At 37.5% G+C, this 24,980-nt stretch overlaps 1 protein-coding gene across 9 annotated transcripts in view; it reads right to left on the bottom strand.

Annotated features, from left to right (window-relative positions):
- The window catches only part of MECOM (MDS1 and EVI1 complex locus), a 632,261-nt gene that overhangs the window by 309,813 nt on the left and 297,468 nt on the right, over positions 1-24,980 (bottom strand). For all 9 annotated transcript variants that reach the window (XM_049867271.1, XM_049867268.1, XM_049867279.1 and 6 more), the window contains exon 2: positions 6,482-6,819. In XM_049867271.1, the coding sequence (XP_049723228.1) occupies positions 6,482-6,819 (338 nt within the window). The remainder of the gene's footprint in view (positions 1-6,481; positions 6,820-24,980) is intronic.

Raw genomic sequence — 24,980 nt, 5'->3', positions numbered from 1 at the left:
GTCCCCCCAAAATATGTGCTGTAAATCCTAACCACTACCCTGGCAGTGTGGTGGTTAAGAGCTACAACTGCTAACCAAAAGGCTGGCAGTTCAAATCCACCAGGTGCTCCTTGGAAACTCTATGGGGTAGTTTTACTCTGTCCTATAATGTCGCTATGAGTCGGAATTGGGAATTGAATCGACAGCAACGGGTTTGGTTTTCTTTTTTTTTAATGCCTGTGATTATAATCCCATTTGGGAATGGGTTACTTTGTTATGTTGATGAGGCAAGATTAGTGTAGGGTACTCTTGAATCAACCTCTTTTGAGATATAAAGGAGCTTAAACAAGTAAGCAGAAATGCAGGAAGACAGATGCCAAGCCACATGAAGATCACCGAGGAGCAGAAGCTCAAAAGAGACAAGGCCCTTCCTCCAGAGCCAACAGAGACAGAAAGCCTTCCCCTAGAGCTCACACCTGAATTCGGACTTCTAGACTCCTGACCGTGAGAAAATAAATTTCTGTTTGTTAAAGCCATTCATTTGTGGTATTTCTGTTATGGCAGCGCTAGATGACTAAGACACCATTTTTAAAATAACTTTACAAAAACTTAAATACTTTTGTAATGTAAGGTTTTATAACAACATACATTTATTATTAGATTACATTTGTGTTTCTTACTACCCATTAGAAACATTCTTTTGGATAATTAATAGTCATCATTCTCCATTAGAATCAATTCATTTTGAAATTACTAAGCCAAACAAAAATCCTCTCCTAGGATATGGCGTACTGCAACTGGTCACATGTTCTTGCTTTCTCATTAATGAACTAAACATTTCTCTCTGAAATCAGTGCCAAGCCAGGTAAAATTCACTTTTGATCCAAGCATAACTAGATGGAAATATGGTACAAATACTCAAAGATAATCTGGCTCATCTCTCTAAACTCTCTAATTACCCCAGTTTTCTTTATTACCAAACATAGGTTATTTGATCATCAGCCTCTTGACTCTGACCACAGTTGTTAGGTATCTTCAAAGTACCGTGTTGTTGTTGTTGCTGCTTTTAATGGATATTCATGTTAACATATAGATCACACATTTCAGTAGATAAAACTCCATTGCTGAATTCAAAATCACGCTTACAAACATAGGAGCCATTTCTCTGAAAATGATATAGGGAGGCACACATTCACTGTGATATCACATGGCAGGATTATATTGCTAGAACATGATGTATGCCAAAGCAGTGCATAAAAATTATTTAATTAATTTCTGACTCCAGTAAAATCTCTTTCTACTGTTTCTTTCCCATCTATTTAACAGAATGGAACAGAAATTTACCGTCCACTCCTGTCATTGGAAACCCTGGTGGCGTAGTGGTTAAGTGCTATGGCTGCTAACCAAAAGGCCAACACTTTGAATCCACCAGGTGCCCCTTGGAGACTTTATGGGGCAGTTCTACTCTATCCTATAGGATCGCTATGAGTCGGAATTGACTCAACGGCAATGGATGGGGTTCTCCTGTCATTATTTTTCTTCCTGATTATGTGTATGTTTGAAGGGAGAAAAAGAAAAGCTAAGTTCATACCTGGTATTTTAACTGATCAAACTAAGTTTGGATCAGCTCTGGGTGAAATGGATACAATAAGGCTTTGGCACATAGTGGGTGCTTCATCGACTAACTGACATCTCCTTGCAGAGTTTTATGATGACCGCTGTTAATAAAGATATGCAAAGGAAATGTGCTAAATAATAATATTTATTACTATAATAATAAATAATAATATTTTGAGGAAACAAAACTTTACACTATTTTTCTAACAAACTCTCTCAGACTATTTAAAAAAATGCCACCCAAATTGCTCTTTGATTTAAAAAGAAATTTATGAATCTCTCCTGAACCCTTGTTTTACCTCTTAATTAGGAAATGGTGCTTTTTTTTCAAATAAACCCAGAGTCAACTAATTAGACCATATCAGATATACTTGAACTTCAAGGAAACAGAAGTGAGGGAAAAGTAATAATTTATAAAAATCAATAATTAAAATATAATAATTGGTAGATCCGTGCTAGATCTGTATTTTCCACAACTTTTTTTGTTTGTTTGTTTAACATTACTGAGCTCTTCTAAGGAGCCCTGGTGGCGCAGTGGTTAAGAGTTGGGCTGCTAACCAAAAGGTTGACAGTTCAAATCCACCAGCAGCTCCTTGGAAATCCTGTGGGGTAGTACTACTCTGTCCTATAGGGTCATTATGAATCAGAATTGACTCGATGGCAACGAGTGGTTGGGTTTTTACCAGGCAGAAGAGTCCCTGGGTGGAGCAAATGGTTAGAGCTTGGCTCTTAACTGAGAGTTTGTTAGTTCGAATCTACCCAGAGGAGCCCTTCAAAGTACAACCCTATGAAGTGCAATTCTACTCTGAAACACATGCATTGCAATGGACTCCACGGCAACCTGTTTGGTTTTTCTGGTTTACCAGGTGGAGGGCTATGTGCTAAGCTCAACATGCAATGTTACAATCTAGCCTCACAAACTAAGAGGCAGAGAGTTAAGCAACTTCTGCCAAATCACTAAGCTAGCATGTGGAGCCCCAGGATTTGAGCCTGGGAACTCTTACTCCAGAATCCAACTCTTCACTGCTCTGCACAAAGTCTCCATGCTATAAAGAATGGTTGGTCATCTTCAGAAGCAAATATAAGAGAAAACTTTCATCTTGAACCAACAAAATATTTTCTTCTTCACTCACTCAGTAACTCTGAAGTTTAAAATCTCAGAGAAGGAGTTCCACCACTAATTATTTGCAGGTCCTAAGACAATCAAGCACTTTGCAGTTTTTCAAGATCTTTTTTGTTAAAGTCATGTTTACTGTAAGGTGGCAATCACTGTCGAACTCTAATATTATTCTTAAAGTTTAACTTTCTTAAATCAATCCTCGTCTGGGAGAAAATCATACAGAATATATATATGTATATATACATACACACATATATATACATATACATACAATATATACATATATATATGACATACATATCGATAGCTTATTTTACTCAACTGTGTATTTTAGTCGGTTAATCATACTTTCAAGAACATCCTATTTCTCTGAAGTATAAATTTAAATGATTTTCCAGAGGTGCCTTATTTGGGAAATATACTCAATTTTATATGAATTACTTAAATACAGTTTAGAAAAGTGACCCCTAATTATAATGTTATCTTTTATCTTTCTCTTTTAAAAACTTTCTTTTAAGAGACCATCCTATTTCTTTAGTTCATTGTAATTTTATAACAGCTAATGATATATGACAGCTATTATTGGCCTGATTGATCAAACAAAAAGCAGTGACCAATTGATTTTAAGTAGTTTCCCTTATCACACAGTTAGTAGCAGAAGTAATACTTGGTTCCATGTGTCTAAATTCCAGAGTCTAGCTTTTTCCATGGGCCTATTTAAGCCGCTGCTCCTTGCCTTCTCTTTCAGGGTAACATAATCCTATATTCACTCATTCATTCATCCATTCATTCATTCACTCATTCTTTCGTTGAACAATTATTTTTGAATGCTTGTTTCAGGTAATGTGTTGAGCACTGGATAACAACACTGGCATCAAAAAATGTATGGAACATAATTAAGATGTTTCACTAGGAGGATATAGCTATGCAAGCTCTCAAGAAAATTTTGCTCTATTAGGGAAGGTAGACTAATAATTTGGATGCTGTACAATGTTTAAGTTCTTTAGTAAATAGATTTATCCGGTACTATGCTGGGACAAAAAGTAGGCAGTACTAAATTGTGACTAGAAAGGTCAGGAATGGTATCATAAAAGAAATGAACTCATGTAAGGAGAGCAGTGTGTGCAAAGGAATGGGGGCTTGGTAGAGCATGGGACTGTACACTGAACAGAACTGGTAGGGGCCAGAGTACAGTCAGATGACATTCACATGTTTTGGCTTGGGCAGACAACTGGGTAGATGCTAACACAATTTGATTAAAAGAGGAAATACTCAAGAAGGGGCACTTAGTAAGGAGAAAGGAGCAAGGGTGGTACTGTAGATCACAATGATTTGTTTGGTTGTGATAGGCTGAGTTTCTGTAGGGGAAACATTGAATACAGAATCTGATGCATGGTAGGCAGTCAATAATTGCTCAGTCTGGATTTCCTCTGTTCAGTGTTTATCTTTCTTGGCTTAAGAATTTTTTTATCTTTCTTGACTTCAGATTTTTTTTTAATCCTTAATTTATCATTTTAAGAAATAAAGGAGTATCAAAGAGAGGTCATACTAGTTAATCACAATTACTTGTCTAACCAAACAGAAGGGAAATCAGCTACAGTGGAGGGTAAATATGACATAAGATGATTAAAAATGAACATGCAGGAGCAGGCTAAGATGCCTTTGAGAAAGTGACTTTGTTGATCATGATTGGGTTTTGTATTAACTAGGCTAAGATTAAAAAGAAACAGTAGAGTCAAGAACTCAACTGCTCTTTGGTGGATAGAAAGTTTGCTGAAATCACCAAAAAAAAAAAAAGCCCTTGCTCTAGTTCATAATACCTCTAGACCAGACAATCCACACTCTCAAAAGCAAGGGTGACCACTAAAATGGTGAAGACTACTGAACTGACCATTAACTGAATTCTAGAAGGAGGAGAGAGAAGAATGAGTGATCTTTATCCGAAGAGTCATGAACCATTTATTTACACAACTATCTTGAATTGTTTTATCTTGAAGCAATAAAACTACTCAGTTCTGACGTCATGAAAAAAATTATTTTACATTTCTGAAGGTAAATATTTTTGTATATGTTGAAGATATCTTACTCCAAGGGAAAAAAAAAATAATTATTTTTAAATTTCCTCTAACTGCACAATTTTCCCCTTGTTCATCACCATCCCATAAGTATCCTGTTAAAGAGACACAGTCCTGCATTTACCAACACTGTAATTACAAAATGATTTCGTTATTAAGCCTTAGTTTATTTCCAAGCCTTCTGGATCATCTCGAGCAGTACTGTACTTGTTTCACTCTAGAGATTGTGTAATAAAAGTTTAATGAGTTACTTATTATTAGAATGTTTATAGCCATTATTTAAAGGTGAACAATAATGACGTAGAGTCTGCACGCATTTGGTTTAAAACGTATTCAACTCACATATCAGTTAATGCCACAGTGCTTTTTTTTAAACCTCTTTATCAATAAAAAAAAAAAAAAATTTTTTTTTTTTTTTTACACGGGTCTAAAGGCAATGCGGCTAAACCACAACCCTACCTGGCACTGTGGCTAAGAACAAAACTGAAGAAGATTTTCTCACTTGGAATCATGTCAAATCCAGACCTTAACTCCTGTCATTTCAGAATTCGAACAAGCATTGTTTTTATTACAGTATGTTGAACAGATTTCACAAGTGGGCACACATACAGAAAGGGGACAAAAAGTTGAAATTAAGTCCTGAAGGCAGGAGATATTTATTTCTATTTAAAAAGCTAAGCAGATATTCTATTAATGATCATAAATATTAAGGGAACATACCAAAATAAATCTAGTTTATCTGACTTCTGTCTAACTGAAAGACTATGAAATGAAAGGTCAGTCACATCTCCAAAAAACACTTCCTAGAAATTGCCTACGAGTATTTCATATACAGATCAGATTTTCTAGAAATTATGATGTTATGATTTTCCACACGAGTTTTCAAGTAACAAACATAAATGGGAAGTCTATATGTCTACTGAATCTGGACTGAAATTAGCAACTGAGGAGAATAACATAATTGCCTGTCCTTGTCTAAATAGAACTGTTTTCAATTTTATATTCAGGCTTAGATAATGCCAAATAGGTTCTGTGAAAAGTATGGCTGAAATCAGTGCTGATTTTCAAAGTCGTTCTTTGCTATCTTTCGTATGCACAAATTACTCATTAAATCAATTTGCATATAAAGTATCTCAGAATTCGGTACAGTGCTCACATTCTAGAAACAACATAGAATCAAGGCAGGGTTATCATAAGAGAGGCAAAATATACTAGATAAACACAGAGCAAAATAAACACCCAGAATGAAAACAAAACTAAACTAAACCATAGCCACATGGAGAAAATAAATGTTTTTCTCTAATTTCTCAATTCCTAATCCCCTCCATAAGAGAAAATACAATAAACGTCACGATAACTTTTGTTTGCTTATGCCACATGCTATAGATATATAGATGGCCATACCCAATGTGTCCAAAAGACATCTCTAAAAACTGTATTTGCTTCCCTTAGTACTTTTTTAAGTTGATACTATTCTTTGACCATCTATTAGGTTCTATTATGCTATGCCTTTAAGCAATACCTTGTTTTTATCAAGATGTGAGATCATAAGAGTGAATCATTCTAATGACGTATTTGAGGACCTACTGCAACAAATGGGATTTGCTTATTATATGGCCATTTAAATAATTAATCTCTTCTTTACACAACTAAATAAACACAAATGCATTCCCTCAAAATGCGTCCTTACCTCCCATCCGTAACTGGGGTCTTTCAGGTTTGACCTCTGCTCTCCCACATAAGGTCCAAACTTTTCACCTGCTTCAATCTTCCTTTTGGTCCATATTCCTAGTCCTGCTCCAGGCATATTTGACTCTCGAAGTTCAAACTCAGCAGGAATGGGAATATCATCGGGGATATAGATGGGGGCTTTGTAAGGAGAGCCCTCCTTTGGAGTATATGCTTCGCTGGATGTAGCTGGAGAGCATGGCTCTTGAATATTGAGGGAAGGAGTCCCAGCTACTCCGTCTGCATCTGGCATTTCTTCCAAAGAAATTTCAGAGTAGCTGCCATATATATACTCATTACCTGTGAATAAATAAGAACTTCATGAGTTCCTCCAGATTTTTTGTTGTTTTTGTTACCTGCAGTCAAGTCACTCCAAGTTCATGGCAACCTCATGTACAAGTGAACTAAACACTTCCCAAACCTGTGTCATCTCCACCATTGGTTGTGGATTGGGACCATTGTGATCCATGGGGTTTTCGAGTCTTTCTTCCTAGACCATCTTAGGCTGGAAGCTCCGCTGATACACATTTAGTATCATACCTCTCTAAATGGGTCTCCCAACCTTCAGCCTCTTCCAGTTATCCCTCAACACTGAGCCTGTACAATGCTGCAGGATATATCTTCCTGGCACACTTTTTTTCCTATTCCATAGGTCCAAAAGGAGCCCTGGTGGCATAAGGAGAAGCCTTGGTGACATGGTGGTTAAGTGCTTGGTTGCTAACCAAGAAGTGGAGGGTTTGAACACACCAGCCACTCCGAGGGAGAAAGATGTAGCTGTCTGCTTCTGTAGAGAGTACAGCCTTGGAAACCCTACAGGGCAGCTCTACTCTGTCTTATAGGGTTATTAGGAGTGGGAATTAACTTGATGGCAGTGGGTTTTTTGTTTTCATTTTGTTTTTGGTGGTGCAACAATTAAGTGCTGTGCTCGAACCCACTCACCAGCTCTGCTGGAGAAAGAGCTGGTGGTCTGCCCCTGAAAAGACTACAGCCTAGGAAACACCACGGGGCAGTTTTACTCTGTCCTGTGGGGTCGATATGGGTCAAAAATCAACTCGACTGCACCCAACAACAACAGCCCTCAGTAAGTCCTACTGTCCTTGAGTAAAATCTAAACCTCTCAGATTTCAAATAAAACCTCTCTCATTTTGAACCATTCTCCCTTTCTGATTCTCCCACTGGCCAGAATAAGCTGACCCCTGTCTTCTGAGTTCAGCAAGTGTTTCCTCTGCTGATCTTTCTGCCTGATGACCCTGTATGTGCTCCTCTGCCCATCCAACCCAGTCATCCTCCCAGCTGGTCCCCGAGACCTTCGATGGTCATCCCATTTGATGCAAGTGTTCCTCTTCCTTGCATTCTTACACCATTCCCCCCCTCAATTTGGTGGTAAAATGCTACTGCATTGGAATCATACATATCAAATCTACTTAGGTTTTGATACGTATGATTCTTTTATTCCCAACTAGGCTATATTCCCTTGAGAGAGAGGAGTCAGAACTCACACATCTTAGGAATTCTCCAAGAGATCTGCATATAAGCGCTTAAAAAGTACTCATTAAATAGATAAATAACCTAATATATAATTTCATTGAACTATTAAACCAAATTAATAGTCTTCTACTAAATATAGAAAACTATTTTGATTCTGCAAAGTACCTTTAAACCCACAGATATAGAACACAACAAAACACAAACTTTTCTCTCAACCCAGCCTCCAAAGAAACAGTGTTAATAATGACCCAAAGAAACATTATCAGAGAGATACACTTCAGGGTCCAAACGCTTTTGGCCAAGTCCATTCAATTTTATCCATCAGGGAAATTGTGCACTTCAACCTAAGAGTCAAAAGTTCACTGATGCTCTTGGTACAGCTAAAAACATATAAAAACATCTCTCCAGAACTGTAACATTCAACTACTGCAAACACAGTTACTTTACAGATTCTTAAAGGGATTTATTACCCATTGTGAAGATTTTGTTTTTCTCCAGAACTGGTATACCTTAGAGGGCACGGGACAGTCTAACCTATAGACTTGTCTATTTCAATAGTAGGAAACTAAAAGGCACCCTAAGGAATAGAACCATGCTCTTCCAGCAATTATTTACTAAAAAAAAAAAATTTTAAATTCCCGTATTTCCTCAAAGGGTTAAATCAGTCGTACTGTCACTTCCATCAGAGTGATCTCAAATCTGAAAAAAAAAAAGACAGAGACAAACGCACCTATACCCTCCCACCGGCGTAGCTGACTCCATGACTTCTGAGTTACCCACAAATTCTCCAGTGCATAACCTAAATTAGTGCATTTAGATTTCAATTCCTTCAGAGACAAAATAATGTGAGTATCCAGGCTGCTGAGCAGAAGAATTTGAATTTAAAGCCCGAATGCAATTCTGCTTACGATGACAAAAAAAATCTCTAATTAAACCTAAAGAACAACTTCCACAGGCCAAGCAAATACAGGAGAAATACTCCTTGTCCTAGTCCTCCACACACAGACATTTAATGTATATGCAAACCCAGGCCATTTGTTTTCAAGCCACTGTTAATCTAGTATTATCTGAAATAAATATAAAATGGCCGTGGTGACAAAAAATGGAAATACAAAACTGCTGAGTTTTATGTATGAAAACATGCAACAGTATTTCAATGTAATCTAGCATTATAAAATGTTCAACAGCAAATGCAGTTTATCGTACCACATTGAATAATTTGCATAAACCAAAGTCAACCAATGCCTCCATGTCCATTACTCAAGAATGATCCAAAAACCTACTGAAACAGTTCATCTAAATGACAAACTACCTCAATTATCATATCTCCATTAATTCCTGTTATTGGGGGGAAACTGGTAGATCCTCTCCCTCGGCTCTCACTGTAGTTAATTAAAGCATTGCTCAGATATCACACTGAGAGACTGGCACATTTACAACTAGGTGAGTATCAGGTGAGAAGCGCTATACACATCAGTGGTCCCATAAAGATAAATAACGCTTGTAACTTCTTGGAGCTGAGTTGCCTGCTACTGTAATTTGCTTCATGCTTCCTTTACGCATGTCGTTAAATGAGTAAGGACAGAAGACAGACTTATCGTTGGATTTCAGGCAAATGACTTGGGAAACACTCTTGGAAATCAATTCAACACTCTTGGAATCTTCAATTCAAATTTTAAGCGTTCCAATACCCAGAGACCAGGCAAGAGCCCACGCTTTGATTATATTACATTTATTTCTGTGACTCTCGGAATAACTAAGATAGGTTTCCACTTGAGGAGAGTTCCGTGTTGAAAGGACATCAGAATCTGTAAAGATGAAATTGCAGAAATAACACCAGTAATAGTAACCTCCATAGATGTATCTGTATATTGACCCTCACAATAATCCAGTGAGAAAAACCTGATGAAAAGAATAATCTTCCCGTTTTGCAAATGTAGAACCTGAACATCATCTCCAAACACCTAAACAGCATCTCCAAAATCAGCTGACTAGGACCGGGGTGACCAAATCGAGGCCTCCCTTTAACTTTTACACCATATTTTTTGTTTTGTTTTCTAAAAAGGTATGTCTTTAAAAAAATTTTTTTTAATTGTGGCCATACTATGTGAATAGTTTGGTTTTTGGCTTTTTCACTTGATATTTTATTTTGAATGCTTCTTTATTTTTTTAATGTATTCTAAAATTACATTTATTTGTTGCATAATATTCTATTGTATAAATACACAATAAACTACACCTACTACTCCACTTATCGACTATCTCATTATCCAACATTTTGCATTTACAACAATAGTAAAAAATTTACTATCTGACTAATTTGCACCCTAATGACATACATCTGGCAGTAACAAATGCTGAGGTGAGAGACAAGAGTAATGCTCCCTGTGATGGTTAATGTTATATGTTGATTTGGCTGAGCCATGATTCTCAGTGGCAGTTATAAACTGATATAATTTGGCAGTTAACGTAATGATGTAATTTTACAGTTATCTAACGATATAATTTGGCAGTTATGTAATGATGTAGTCATCCTCCATTTTGTGATCTGATGTAGTCATCCTGCATTTTCACATAACACTGATTTTCACATAACTACCTGGTCTTTGGAACCTAACCATGTTGATAAGTGAAAAGTGGGTGTATTTCCATGGTATTTATTTATGTTGCTTCTAATTTTATGATACCATAAATATCACTGAAATGAATAGTCTTACACATTATATTCATTCATCTTAATCTCCCTACGTTAGATCTCTGTAAGTAAGCTTAGTAGGTATTGGCAGGTTGCTTTCCAGAAAGTTTATACTTCTGCCAACTGTGCCGGCATTTATTATGTCTTGTTTTTTAATCTTTATTAATACAGCAGGGAAGATTATATACCTATTATTGCCTTAATTCACATCTAGGAGATTACTGAGACTAAACTTTTTTTATTTATCATTCATATTTCTTCTTTTGCAAATTGTTATTTGTCTTTGTCCATTTTTAATTGGGCTTTTATCGTATGTCTTATAAATGATAGACAAATTAACCCTTTGATATAGTTTTTTCTAATTTTCCCAAGGAGATCACTTACCATTTAGCTTTTTAGTGGGGCTTTTTTTTTACTATATTAAAAAAAACTAATTTTTATGGAACTGTTTTTTTTCTTTGTGGTTTTTTTCTTAGAAAGTCCTTATCCATTCTGAGGAAGAAAAAAAAAAAGATTCTCTGATATTTTCTTTGAATTTCATAGTTGCTTTACTACCAGCCTTGGATTACCAGTGATTTACTACTGACTGAAAAGCAGAGAAAAATGATTTCATTTATTTGAGCTCCTGTGAACGGCAGGCTAGAAAAAAAATCCCCTTTTACTCGTAATTCTTTGGTTCTTATTTGCAAGGCTGGCCTAAAATGCCTTCTCTTTTTGTGGGTTTTATATAACTCACCATTTGTTTCTTTTGGCTTCTCTGCCTGGTTTAACTGCAAATCTTCTGGGCAGATGCCATTCAAAATCCTGAGTTTCCCCATTAATAGCATTCAGTACACATCATCATACTTATCACTCAGCATTATCATTAGTAATAGTAACATAAATAATTTTCCTCTCTTCATATTAGTTCATTGCTAGAAAATATTCAGCAACTAAATAGTTTGATATTTATATGCAATACATAGATGCATAATTTGACTATGAAATAAGACTGATTTCTGTAGACATTGAACAAGAAATCAGTTATTTACACTCAGCCATATACATATAAGCATAGAATACACACATTCAAGTGCATCTGCAGTGTGTGTGTGCAATAGCTCACGAATCTTAAAAATAGGCTGAGACAGAAACATGATTTGAGATCTCAGGCAGACTGTTTGAGATCATAACTACATGAAACAACTGCCAGGAGGAGACCAACTAGGGAATTGAACAGATTAGGTAACTCAGAAATTTAGACATTTCCCCCCATTATGTTCCTCATTGCAGTTTTGTAATAAAAACATGAGCAAACTTCAAAGGAAGCTCTGTAGTAAAGGTTAATTGCTACGAAAGAGAGGGTGGGCCCAAGCACCAGTACTTTGTGCCCAACTCACAAGCGGACAGGAAGGATTACACGTGGCTGAGAAATAAGGATGCATGCCCAGCTCGAGGAGGAGAGGAGCGCTGCCAAACCTCAAAGCCCCACCAGGGACCTCCTTACAGGACGTGAGCACATGAGCATAAGTCCATGAGCTGGTGCCTGCTAATGGCGGGCAGGGGAGGCGGGGGGAAGACATCAATTTCCTTCAGAAATTAAGACCGGACATGCTCTTCTTCCCTTGTTAGTGCAATTCCAGAGTGGTTACAGCAGCATGTTTGTGAGACAGCAGAGGACTCCAGGAGCCAGTTCTTTTACACGAGCAACACAGCCAATAAATGCATGCTGGGCTTGGGGAAAAGGGTGGAGCCCAAGTAATGCCAGATGCACAAACAGAACAAAGAAGGAGGCTAGGAACTGGCCAGCAGAATATTCTGTGAGAATGGCCCCAAGATAGTGAAATTTAAGATCCCAATGAAAGAAGAAAGGAAACTAGTAAAAGTAAGGAAAATGAATTTCCAGAAAACTGACTTCAACAAGCTGTGAAGGACTGTAGGAAGGATCCAGAAATACAGGTCTAGAAAACAGAAGCATCTGATAGAATGGGAAGCTCCTGATGGACACAGTCTTTGGCATGTACTGCCGGGGGGGTGGGGAGTGGGGGACAAAAAGAAGATAGACTTAAATGGAGTCTTTTGACACTGGGCTGCACTTGTAGAATCCATGTCTCTGGAGACCATTATTTTTGCAAAATAATCTATCAACATTGCTTGATGCATGGAATTTTTTAAATGACCTTTTAAGCTTCCTTGCACCTCTAGTATTTGTCACTTCCTTGTTCTATGGTATTTCATCTCTTCCTTATGGGACTTTTTCCCCCAATGTTTTCTAAAAATATTTCCTTTATGGACTGTCAAATAGAAAAAAATTATATATAATTGGAAGAGTGTTGGGAAGCAGTGTAGCAAGGGAGATGGGGAAGAATACCACATGAACTGCAAGTAGGGGACGAAATCAGTGGGCAGACATCTATTTTCTCAGAGTTCTGTGGCACACCCCTTGCTTGTCCTGTGGCTTTTAAATTTGGCTGGGAGTTTCTCCACTCTCCTAGGAATTTCACTGACACTTCCTTAAGCAAGTATGGTTTGGGGATTGTGTTAAACTGGTAGCTCCGAGGCTGTTATGAAACAGACTTGGCCATTTTTTGAAAGTTCCTCATCAGATGGAGCTAAGCTTTTTTAAAAATGGTTACGGAAAGAAATTGCTAGAAAATTAATAGTCGAGGTACCAGGAAAGTCCTTTGGTGTCTAGTTACAGAATCTAAAACAGCTAAAATAAAGAGGTTAAAGCTCTGTGGGTTCTATTCCAAGGGAAAACACGCCCTGGTTAATGTTTGGCTTATTCTGTTTTTAAGAAGCTCCAATGACCAACACCCACTGGAATGGCCAGGTAAGAACAGATAATGTTTCTTTTACATTATAACTATGTGCCTTGACTTTCTTTTAGCAATACCAATCTTTAAGAGACTTCTGGCAACTTTTGACCTGAGGGCTTTTCTCTTAAGCTTTTTATATCCCCAAAGTGATTTTCCTTTAGGTTCATTTCCTATAAAGTAGAAATGCCCTGAATTTGTGTCACAGTAGACTGGGTGGTTACCCCTCAGGCAGTCTGAAACCACCAGGGTACAGCCTTTCAGTATTTAAGCCGTATCTACAGTAATTATTTGCCAGCATATCTAAAAGAAGGCAGGCATTTCCTGTTGCACACAAATGGGACACTCTTATCTAAATTACTGTTTAAACAGGTATTTAAGAAAAGACTATCACAGGCAGGAATTTACTGATGACGGAACACATTAGTTTAGGGCTGGACACATTAGCTGAGGACTAACCATTGTCAGAAAAGGAAGCGTATCAGCATCAGGAAGGTATAGACAATATTTTACAACTCCCATATGGGTCAAGATGGAGGACCATAAAGTCTCCCATTTGCATTGGGGAAAGCAGGCATGCCACAAGTTCTGGGATAGAGGTCTAGATTCAGCAATATATCACTAACCTCTGGAGTAACCTTGAGAGTTGTAACTTTTGGGGGGTCCCTGGAGTCCCTGAAGTCCCTGGGGGTGGTTAATGCACTCGGCTGCTAACCAAAAGTTTGGGAGTTCAAGTCTATCCAGAGATGCCTAGGAAGAAAGGCCTGGTGATCTAAAAAATCAGCTATTGAAAACCCTATAGAGCAGCATAGTTCTCCTCTGGTATACAAGGGTTGCCCTGAGCCAGAATTGACTCACAGCAACTGGTTACTGGTTTCCCTGTCCATAAAACAAGTAAATTGGACAAGTTCATCCCCAGGTCCCTTCTACTCAAGCAATCTCCGGTTCTACATAATGAAAACCAAAGAATGGTAAAGACAGGTGAACCAAAAGCTTATAAAATGTATTTCCTGGAAAGACACTTTGAAAGTTGGTTTGTTCTCTCCCAACATGAACCCTAGGAGAGACTGTACTCTGGCTTCCTAACCTTGCTCTAACCAGTGAAACTGGAGTTTATTCCCAGTAGAGGCTTATAAAACTGGGCTGTTATTCTCACATTAAGTAGACTGCCCTCTGGTGAGGACTGTGGTCTACGTGTGGGCAGAATGTGTGGTTTATGTTGTTGATGGTGGTTTCAGAAGAAAGCTGCAGCCCTTCACATTCTAAAGAATGACCTGATTTGCTTCCTTAAAAAAAAAAAAAACTGTTTAACGGGGGCATGAGGGAGCATTAATGTGCCATTGCTAATGGACAAGTGACTGGGATCCGTTTGACCACAGCTCTGCTCCATTCAGCTCTGCATGTGAAATGAGGGCCTCAACTTGTTTATTGTAATTACCTAAGTGTGGCTTGGTGGCTTTTGGCAGAGATCCCTCTTGCCTCCAAAGGAAAGACCAAAACTCAGGAGCTACAGGCTAAAGGAAGGAGGGGGGAAAATGCATTCTGTAGCAAGAAGACTGAATTCTAATATAATCTGGGTATAAAATACTCAAAATAACCCCCAAAAGATGAACATTAAAAGTAAATGAGATTGAGCTCTACTTTCTACCACAAGGTAAACAAAGATAGGTGTGCGGGAGAACTGAACACACAGAGTAGATGGAAGTTCAAACTTATTCGCACAGCTGATTTGATGCAGACTCTTCCCGATTGCTACAAAACAGAAAAGCTTTCCTATCGTCAGGAGTCCTACGTAAAGAAAAGAATATAATTATGCGTGTCTGGTAGAAGAGAGAGTTCTAGCAATGGCTTGCTGATAAAAAAGGAATGTGAACAAGCAATAGAATACTAATTTAACCACTCTCTTGGCTTGATAAGATGTGGAGAATAGAATTTTGTGAGTGTCTCCGAATTTGGTTTCATTTGAAAATGAACAATGCCCCTTGTTCTCACAAGACTTGCTAACTAAAAGACAATAATGACTTCTGATATTAAAGTGATTCTGTGGAGAAAGTTCCCCGATACGACTAATTTCAGCTTAGCCTCTGATGGCGCCATCGCAAGATACAGTATCTTGAGAATAAAGTAAGTTTAGATGGTTGCAAGAAGCACAATTTTCTGCCCATTCCAAGTCTAAAAACCCCTATGTTGAATTTCCTGACACTACATCTTATTAAACGTAAAATCATTCAAATCATTCCATGGATAGAAAGTCATTGAAAAACATAAAGGATGGTTTTTTTTTTTTTAATTTTGAGAGAATGTTATACACTTTGATAAAAATGTTTTCAGAAAAATATGAACAGATGTGCAATGTATATGTGTATGCATACACTAAATAGCACTTATGATTTGAGAAGGGGTAATTTCAGCATTGCTAAGTGGTAACACAAGCTAGGTATTTAAGGGAATGATATAATATGACAACTTCATAGACTACCAAACCATGCATGGTCTCTGGAAACTGTCATTATCAACATGTACAATAACTAGTAGCATTAGGTGGTCTGTACAGTATCCTTCATGTCTAATTGAGTCACACGGTCTAAGACACTTGACGGGCACCAGGCACAACCTCCTAACGAGAACTGACTTTTAAAAAGAGGCATTCAGGACCTCTTCTATATAAATTACTATCGTTTGCAGCAAGAGAGAATTATAAATGTTTGCTGGCAAAAACTAAATTTATTTACAAACTGGGTCTAATTTATTTATGGCTTCAGTACAATCGGCTTTTGTAGAAATATTTATGTTATCTGTACTTCTGCCTCACTAAACTCTACCACAATCATAAACACTGTTGAAAAATTATTTGCAGTTAGCAGGATTTAAACTACCTATTATATCACCAGCTAGTGCCAGTAAACTTTTGCACTGGTTGGTAAAGTTTCCTCCATGGAATAAATACACATTTGACTTTCAATATCTTTGGGGAGCTCCATACTATGAAACGTGAAGGATTAAACAGATGCCCTTGGCTTTACAAGGTTTTTGTGAATGCATCAATTTATAGAGATTATAAATTCAAAATGAAATTTTGTGGGTAGACTACAAAAGTGCTCTGATGTAAATCCTTTTCTAACATTAAAAGGAAAGTTATGCTTGAAGTGTTGGGGTGATAGCCTTTCCCAAAAATGCACCTCTCACACTCACCCATTCCCCAAACATTTATTTGCCACCATATTAGGTCAGGCACTGTGCAAGTTGCTAAGGATAAATACAGAATTGAATAAAATTTCTGCCTTCAAGGAGCTTAAACTTAAGAAGTAAAGGCAGAGGTGGCAACAGGCATATGACAATGCAATAGAATAAGACCTAAAATGAGACTAGAAAGAGTGATGGTTATTAAGAGTTGAGTGTAACTAACTCTGCAATACCCACTCCACCACCCACTGCCGTCGAGTCGATTCCGATTCATAGCGACCCTATAGGGGCCGCTGCAATATCTTGTAGATAATCTCATAGAAACCGATAGCCTTAGAGTGATTAAAACCATATATGTACTAATTTTTTTTAAAGATTAAACCTCTTATTTCCATTATTAGAGGAACTGCAGTCACTCGCATTTATTTCTGAGTACAACCAAGTTCTCGCAGTATGGTGAGGACCAAAATAGGAGTCATTTATCCTAACTGTTTCTAAATAATTCATAAAATGATGAAACCAATAGGTTCTAAAGCAGTATTTCCCACATGTTCATTACAAAATAAGCCAAGAGAAAATCACACGAAGAAATGGATGGTTTCCCTGTCATGTAACTAGTGAAAATGTATTTCTGTTTGGTTTACTTCATGGACAGAAGACTTAAAAGCTGTGAGTCAGGTTGGGCTGCTGTGATGCCAACAAAACTTCAACCAACCTATAAATGGCCCCAATCACATTTATCATCCAGCTTGAATTGAAAGTTGCTCCAAACAGAACAGAGATAGTTCTGGTTGACCTCAGAACGATGCCACGTTCAGAGGGAAGATTGGCCAGATCACCCTAGAATCTCCAGTTGCACCAACCAAGAGCAAGGGTCATCAGAGAAAATGGTAGTACTATTGCTATGAGTCGACTCCAGGGCACTGGGTTGTTGGGATTGCATTCTGGTGTTTCATCTGCCCACCAAAGGTTGGTTCTTTTCCCAGATAATACCCACACATGCCTACAAAAGTCAAAGTAGCAAAATAAATTTTGAGAGCTGTGTTAATATGGTGAAAAAAAAAAAAACTCCCAAAATAGAACTATTTATTTGTGAAGGTGCTTTGTAAAAAGGAATGCCAAGAAATCAGATATTCATAACTTCATACTTAGTAGCACATGCATAAAAGATTTTGCTACCCATTTACATCAATGTGATATAAAATGACTCTTACTTAGATCCAGGTGTTATTCTTCAGAATAACAAAATCTCAGTCATTTTGTTTTCTGCTTTTGCTGACCATTTTATGTATTTATTCAATTTTTCAGGCAGATTTTCTTTAACAAACTGCTTGTTTGTTATCATAGGTTATAGCTATGCTAATTAATTTTAAAAAAAATTTTTGGCATGATGTTGCTTGACCCTCCATCTAATTAATTAAGATATTCGTTTTTTAGAGCATTGTAGAATCTCAGAGCTAAAGAAGTCAGAAAATTTCTAGTTGACTCATCTAACCATCAAAGATGCTTGCTGATTCATAGATATTTGTGGATCAACCCATGTAAACCATGAATGCCTGAGGGGAAAAATTACAAATATTATAATTATATCAAAAGTATCTAACGTTTAAAAAAATCCACTGGGAGTAGGAGAGACACCTGAAGCCTATAGAATTAATTAAACAACAACCTAACAGGATTTGTGCTGTTGTTGGTTTTGTTGTTTTACCAATATGTCTATTTCATTTAACTTTTTAATACTCATCACCACCACTAAATCTCAGGAACTATGATCTAGCATATGCCACAAAACATTAATCATTTAGTCAACAACATTTCTACATGCAAAGCACCACAGGAGGTCACGAAGAAGAATGAGGTGAAATCGCTGCTTTCAAAGGACTTGCAATCTAGTTGGGGAGATAAAACAAATGCCCAGGAAGACTTAACTTATAATATAAAGCCACGTTGAATAGAGCCAAGTGAATGGCACAGAAAACAAAGACTACCATGTTCAACACTAAACGTGATATTCCTTCTCTTTAAGAGAATACTGAAGAGCAAGACCATTAAAACCTCAACTTGTGATGAAAACAGGTAAGGGAGACAATTATGAAACAAAGGTTATAGACTGCATCTGAGCCTTGAAAAAGTAATGACTTCTAATTGGATTGAGTTTATCATATTTGTAGAGGTACCACAGGCACAGAAGAAAGGATTAGAGTGATTTCCACTTTCCATTATTTGGCATAATGAGAAAACAGAGGGTGGTCCACAACCCTGGTACATATTACGAGCCATAGGAGATGCTTAACATGTCAGTTTTTGGTAGCAGAGCGCTCTACTAAATAAACACATTTATTTGGACATAGCTGAGTCAAAATAAGTCACCTGGAAAAAACATTACATGTCATTAATTTGCATAGTACAAGGATTTATAAATTTTTAAATTAACCCTCTTGGATTTCTACTCCCGTTCAAACAGTAAGGCCTATCTGCATTTTTCTTCAAAGTTTAGCTAGCTTAAGAGGTCAAATGAAAATACTCGGCTGAAGAAAAGCCAGCTGAACAGACTTGCTTCTAGGTGAAAAAGAAGTGGGTTACAAATTCTTCCACTATATAAATCAAGTCAAAATGCAAAAAACAAAACAGTGTAAATATGTGGTGAATCATAAAAGGATCACGCAATTGGCACACCCCAAATTCAAGTGAGCCCAAGTAGGAAAGATTATTAAAGCATAACTGCTCCGAAAGTCCACCAGAGTGTAAGATGGTGAGGGACAGGGCCATGGGTGCCTGATTCTCTGCAAAACCCCTGAAATCCAGCAAAGTTGCCTACTCATGAAAATAATTCAATGTATACAGGTAGTCCCAGATTTACCACGTATTCAAGTTACGAGGAATCGCATTTACGACCATCTGTTTCTGTTTTGTTTTGCCTTGTTTTTTGTACATCTTATTGTTAGTAATATGTACTACATACAATGTTGCAGCATGTAATTTGCTGATATTATCATTCTCAGATGTTCACTCACAGATGTTCAATGTTATGATTTATAAAAATTCTGATAAAGAAAGGCAATAATAATGAAAACTAAAAAAAAAAGTGGTATTCGGCTTTCATCAGAACCAATTTATGTCAGAGTTGTCTGAAGGGAACTGTGGGTGTATTTGTTGACTTGAAAGCTTCATCCAAAGCACTGGAGATATTCAGTTGTACCTCTTTTTTGTTCTCTAAATTAGTATGTTCTAGCATAAACGTGCAAAAGTCATCACATAAATTGTGTCCTCAGTCTGTTTAAGGATATAGTAAAAACGCTCCACTGAAAGATGGAAAGCTAACACCAAATCTATACATGCTTGTACACACGTGTGTGCATACACACAAACTCAAAATATTCAAGATGCTTAATAGATGACCTTAACGAAGATACTCAGTTCAGAGTTTGTACGATGTCCTCTTCACATTGCAACCTCTTCAGACATATTTGCTATTAAAGAAATGCAAATAGGTAAACAAAAAGTCCCTGCACATATAACTCATACTTGTCTGTCAATTTGTTGTACTATGGTGCCTTGCGGATTGCTGTGATGCTGGAAGCTATGCTGGTATTTCAAATACCAGCAGGGCCACTCATGATAGAAGGGTTTCAGAGGAGCTTCCAGACTAAGACAGACTAGGAAGAAGACAGTGTTCTACTTCTGAAAAAACTGGCTAGTGAAAACCTTATGAATAGCAGAGGAATACTGTCTGATATAGTGCCAGAGATGAGCTCCTCAGGCTGGAAGGCATTCAAAATACAACTGGGAAAGAATTGCTCCTTAAAGTAGAGGCGACCTTAATGACACGAATGGGGTAAAGCTTTCTGGCCTTCATTCTCTGATGTGGCACAACTCAAAATGAGAAGAAACATCTGCAAACATCGATTAATAATCAGAAAGTGGAATGTACAAAATATAAATCTAGGAAAATTAGAAGTCGTCAAAAAACGAAATGGAATCCATAAAGATCAGCATTCTAGGTATTAGTGAGCTGAAATGGACTGGTACTGGCATTTTGAATCAGACAATCATATGATCCACTATGCTGGGAATGACAAATTGAAGAGGAATGGCATTGCATTCATCATCAAAAAGAACATTTCAAGATCTATCCTGAAGTACAACACTGTCAGTGACAGAAGAATATCCATAAGCTACAAGGAAGACTACTTAATACGAGTATTATTGAAATTTATGCACTAACGACTAATGCCAAAGATGAGAAAATTGAAGATTTTTACCAACTTCTGCAGCCTGAAATTGATCAAACATGCAGTCAAGATTTAATGATAATTACTGGTGATCGGAATGCAAAAGCTGGAAACAAAGAAGAAGGAACCATAGTCAGAAAATATGACCTTGATGATAGTAACGACACTGGTGATCACAGGATAGAATTTTGCAAGGCTAATGACTTATTCATTGTAAATACCTTTTCTGACAACATACATAGCGACTACACATGTGGACCTCACCAGACAGAAAACATAGGAATCAAATCAACTACATCTGTGGAAAGAGAAAATGGAAAACCTCAATATCATCAGTCAGAACAGGGCCAGGGGCCAACTGCAGAACAAACCATCAATTGCTCACATGCAAGTTCTAATTAAAGCTGAATAAAACTAAAACAAGTCCACAAGGACAAGAATACGAACTTGAGCATATCCCACCTGAATTTGGAGAACATCTCAAGAACAGATTTGATGCATTGAACAGTAATAACCAAAGACCACATGAGTTGTGGGATGACATCAAGAACATCATACATGACGAAAGCAAGAGGTCATTAAAAATACAGGAAAGAAAGGAAAGACCAAAATGGATATTAGAAGAGAATTTGAAGCTTGCTCTTGAATGCAGAGCAGCTAAAGCAAATAGAAGAAATGATGCAGTAAAAGAGCTGAAGAGAAGATTTCAAAGAGTGGCTTGAGAAGACAAAGTAAAGTATTATAATAAAATGTGCAAAGACCTGGAGTTAGAAAACGAACAGGGAAGAACACATTCAGCATTCTCAGGCTGAAAGAACTGAAGAAAAAATTCAAGCCTTGAGTTGCAATGTAGAAGGATTCTATGGGCAAAAAATCAAACGATACAGGAAGCATCAAAAGAATATGGAATACTCAGAGTCACTGTACCACAAAGAATTGGTCAACATTCAGTCATTTCAGGAGGTAGCATATGATCAAGAATCAATGGTATTGAAGGAAGAAGTCCAAGCGGCACTGAAGGCATTGGCAAAAAAACAAGGTCCCAAGAACTGACAGAATACCAATTTAGACGTTTCAGCAAACTGATGCAGCACTAGAGGTGCTCACTCGTCTATGCCATGAAATTTGGAGGACAGCTTCCTGGCCAGTCAACTCAAAAGAAAGGTGATCCAACAGAATGCCAAAATTATCAAACAACATTATTAATATCACACACAAGTAAAATTTACTGAAGATCATTAAGAAATGGTTGCAGCAGTACATTGACAGGGAACTGCCAGAAATTCAAGCTGAATTCAGAAGAGGACTTGGAACAAGGGATATCATTGCTGATGTCAGATGAATCTTGGCTGAAAGCGAAGAGTACCAGAAAGTGTTTGACTATTCAGAGGCATTCAGCTGTGTGGATCATAACAAATTACGGATAATATTGCAAAGAATGGAAATTCCAGAACACTTAATTGTGCTCATGTGGAACCTGTACATAGATCAATAGAACAGGACAAGAGGATACGGCATGGTTTAAAATCAGGAAAGATGTCCCTCAAGGTTGTATTCTTTCACCATACTTATGCCATCTGTATGCTGAGCAAATAATCCAAGAAGTCAGGCTATATGCAGAAGAACACAGCATCAGTATTAGAGGAAGACTCAGTAACGACCTACGATATGCAGATGACACAACCTTGCTTGCTGAAATTGAAGAGAACTTGAAGCACTTACTGATGAAGATCAAAGACTACAGCCTTCATTATGGATTACACCTCAACAAAAAGAAAACAAATGTCCTCACAACTGGGCCAATAAGCAACATCATGATAAATGGAGAAAAAATCAGAGTTGTCAAGGATTTCATTTTACTTGGATCTACAACCAATGTCCATGGAAGCAGCAGTTAAGAAATCAAATGTTGTGTTACATTGGATAAATCTGCTGAAGAAGACCTCTTTAAAGTGTTGAAAAGCAAATATGTCACTTTGAGGACTAAGGCATGCCTGACCCAAGCCATGACATTTTCAATCACCTCATATGCATGTGAAAGCTAGGCAATGAATAAAGAAAACTGAAGAGGAATTGATATCTTTGAATTATGGTGTTGGCGAAGAATATTGACTGCCAGAAGAACAAACGAGTCTGTCTTGGAAGAAGTACAGCCAGAGTGCTTCTCAGAAACAAGATGGCAACACTTTGTCTGAAGTACTTCGAACATGTTATCTAGAGGGCCAGTCCCTGGAGAAGGACATCATGCTTGGCAAAGTAGAGGGCCAGCAAAAAAAAGGAAGATGCTCGTGAGATGGATTGACACAGTGGCTGCAACAGTGGGCTCAAACAGCAATGATTATGAGGATGGCACAGGACTGAGCAGTGTTTTGTTCTATTGTACACAGGGTCACTATAAGTCAGAATTGACTCAACAATACCTAACAAAAACAACATGAGTCAGAACTGACTTGACAACAATAAACTGCAAACAACAACAATGTCCATGCCTCAGGATTTTTACTGAGTCCTCCAGAAAAGGAAAATGGTAAACCAATATCAAGTATTGCCAACTAAAATCAATTCTGCCAGCATTTATTACGGAACCTGTTATGAATCAACTATACTTTGCAGGTAGGCACTCTGATTGCTTTGTTCACCACTTCCTCCCCATCACTAAGTTCTGTGTCTGGCACACAGCCATTGCTCACTAAATACCTGTTAAATGAATGAATATAGTAATGGGGGAACACAGAAATGAACCAACCTTCAAGGAGTTCAGACACTAGAACAGCAATTCCCAAATCAGACATACATCCGAATCACATATGGAGTTTGTTTTTTTTTAATTTAAATTCTATGGCATTTCTGGGGTCATTGGTCGTTCAGTGGTAGAATTCTTACCTTTCATGTGGGAGACTGGGGCTCTATTCCTAGCCCATAAACCCCATGTGCAGTGACCACCTGTCTGGCAGGGGAAACTTGCATGTTGCTATAATGCTGAATAGGTTTCAGCAGAGTTTCCAGACTAAGAAAGACTAAGAAGAAAGGACTGGAGATCTACTTCTAAAACTCAGCCAATGAAAGCCTCATGGATCACAGGAGTCTGATCTGTAACCAGTCATGGGGACAGCACAGGACCAGGCAGCATTACATTGCGTATGGGGTCACCATGAGTCAGGGGCCGACTCGATGGCAGCTAACAAAAACGACATGGCATCTTTAGAACCAATAATAAAGAATCCTTACTTTATGTAACAGAATATTTCTTCCTAACATCTCCAGTTTCCCATTTTATAGTTTCAACTTACAATATCACAAGCAAATTCAGATAATCTATAAACCACCGACCCAAGTCAATTCGTATTTAAACCAGAAGACTACCCTGGGTTCGAGTCCACCTAACTAGTTGTATGGTCCTAGGAATGTCCCTTAATCTATTTGAGTCTCAGTTTCTTTATAGCTATATCTGGTGCTGCCCAATATGGTAGCCGCTAGCTACATGTGGCAACTGAGGACTTGGAATGTGGCTACTCCAAACTGAGAGGTTGTGTAAGATTAAAAATAAGCAGAAGATTTCAAAGACTTGGTACCAAAAAAATAAAGAAGAAATATCAGTTCATGATTTTTATATATTTATTGCACAGCGAAATAGCACTGTTTTGAATATACTTGGTTAAATAAAATATATTGGTTTCTTTTTACCTGTTTTAATGTGGTTACTATAAAATTTAAAATTAGTATGTGACTTACATTTGTATTTCTATGGACAACACTAGTCTATAAAATTCCTAGCACACACAATTGTAGTAAGAATCAGAATAAATAGTGCACCTGAGCATCGTTTACAAACCACAGGGGAACATGCAAATGCCAAAATCATTATGACTGTTATTATCCTTATTATTAGGGGAGATTCTCACGCCTTTCGGTCTTAAGTTACAGCACTTGAAGATCAGTATCTTTCAGGTTTACCTACATTCAGATAACAAAAAGTGTTGAAATGGTTCATGAACAATTCATTCTCCACCGCTCCCCTATTAATAAATCTCTCAATAAACACTTGTTGAAACCAAATGTAAAGGAAGA

Source organism: Elephas maximus, chromosome 23 (genome assembly GCF_024166365.1).
Source record: "Elephas maximus indicus isolate mEleMax1 chromosome 23, mEleMax1 primary haplotype, whole genome shotgun sequence".
NCBI classification, from domain to species: domain Eukaryota; kingdom Metazoa; phylum Chordata; class Mammalia; order Proboscidea; family Elephantidae; genus Elephas; species Elephas maximus.
The sequence above is the reverse complement of the archived record's forward strand: the minus strand, read 5'-3'. Positions and strand labels throughout refer to the sequence as shown.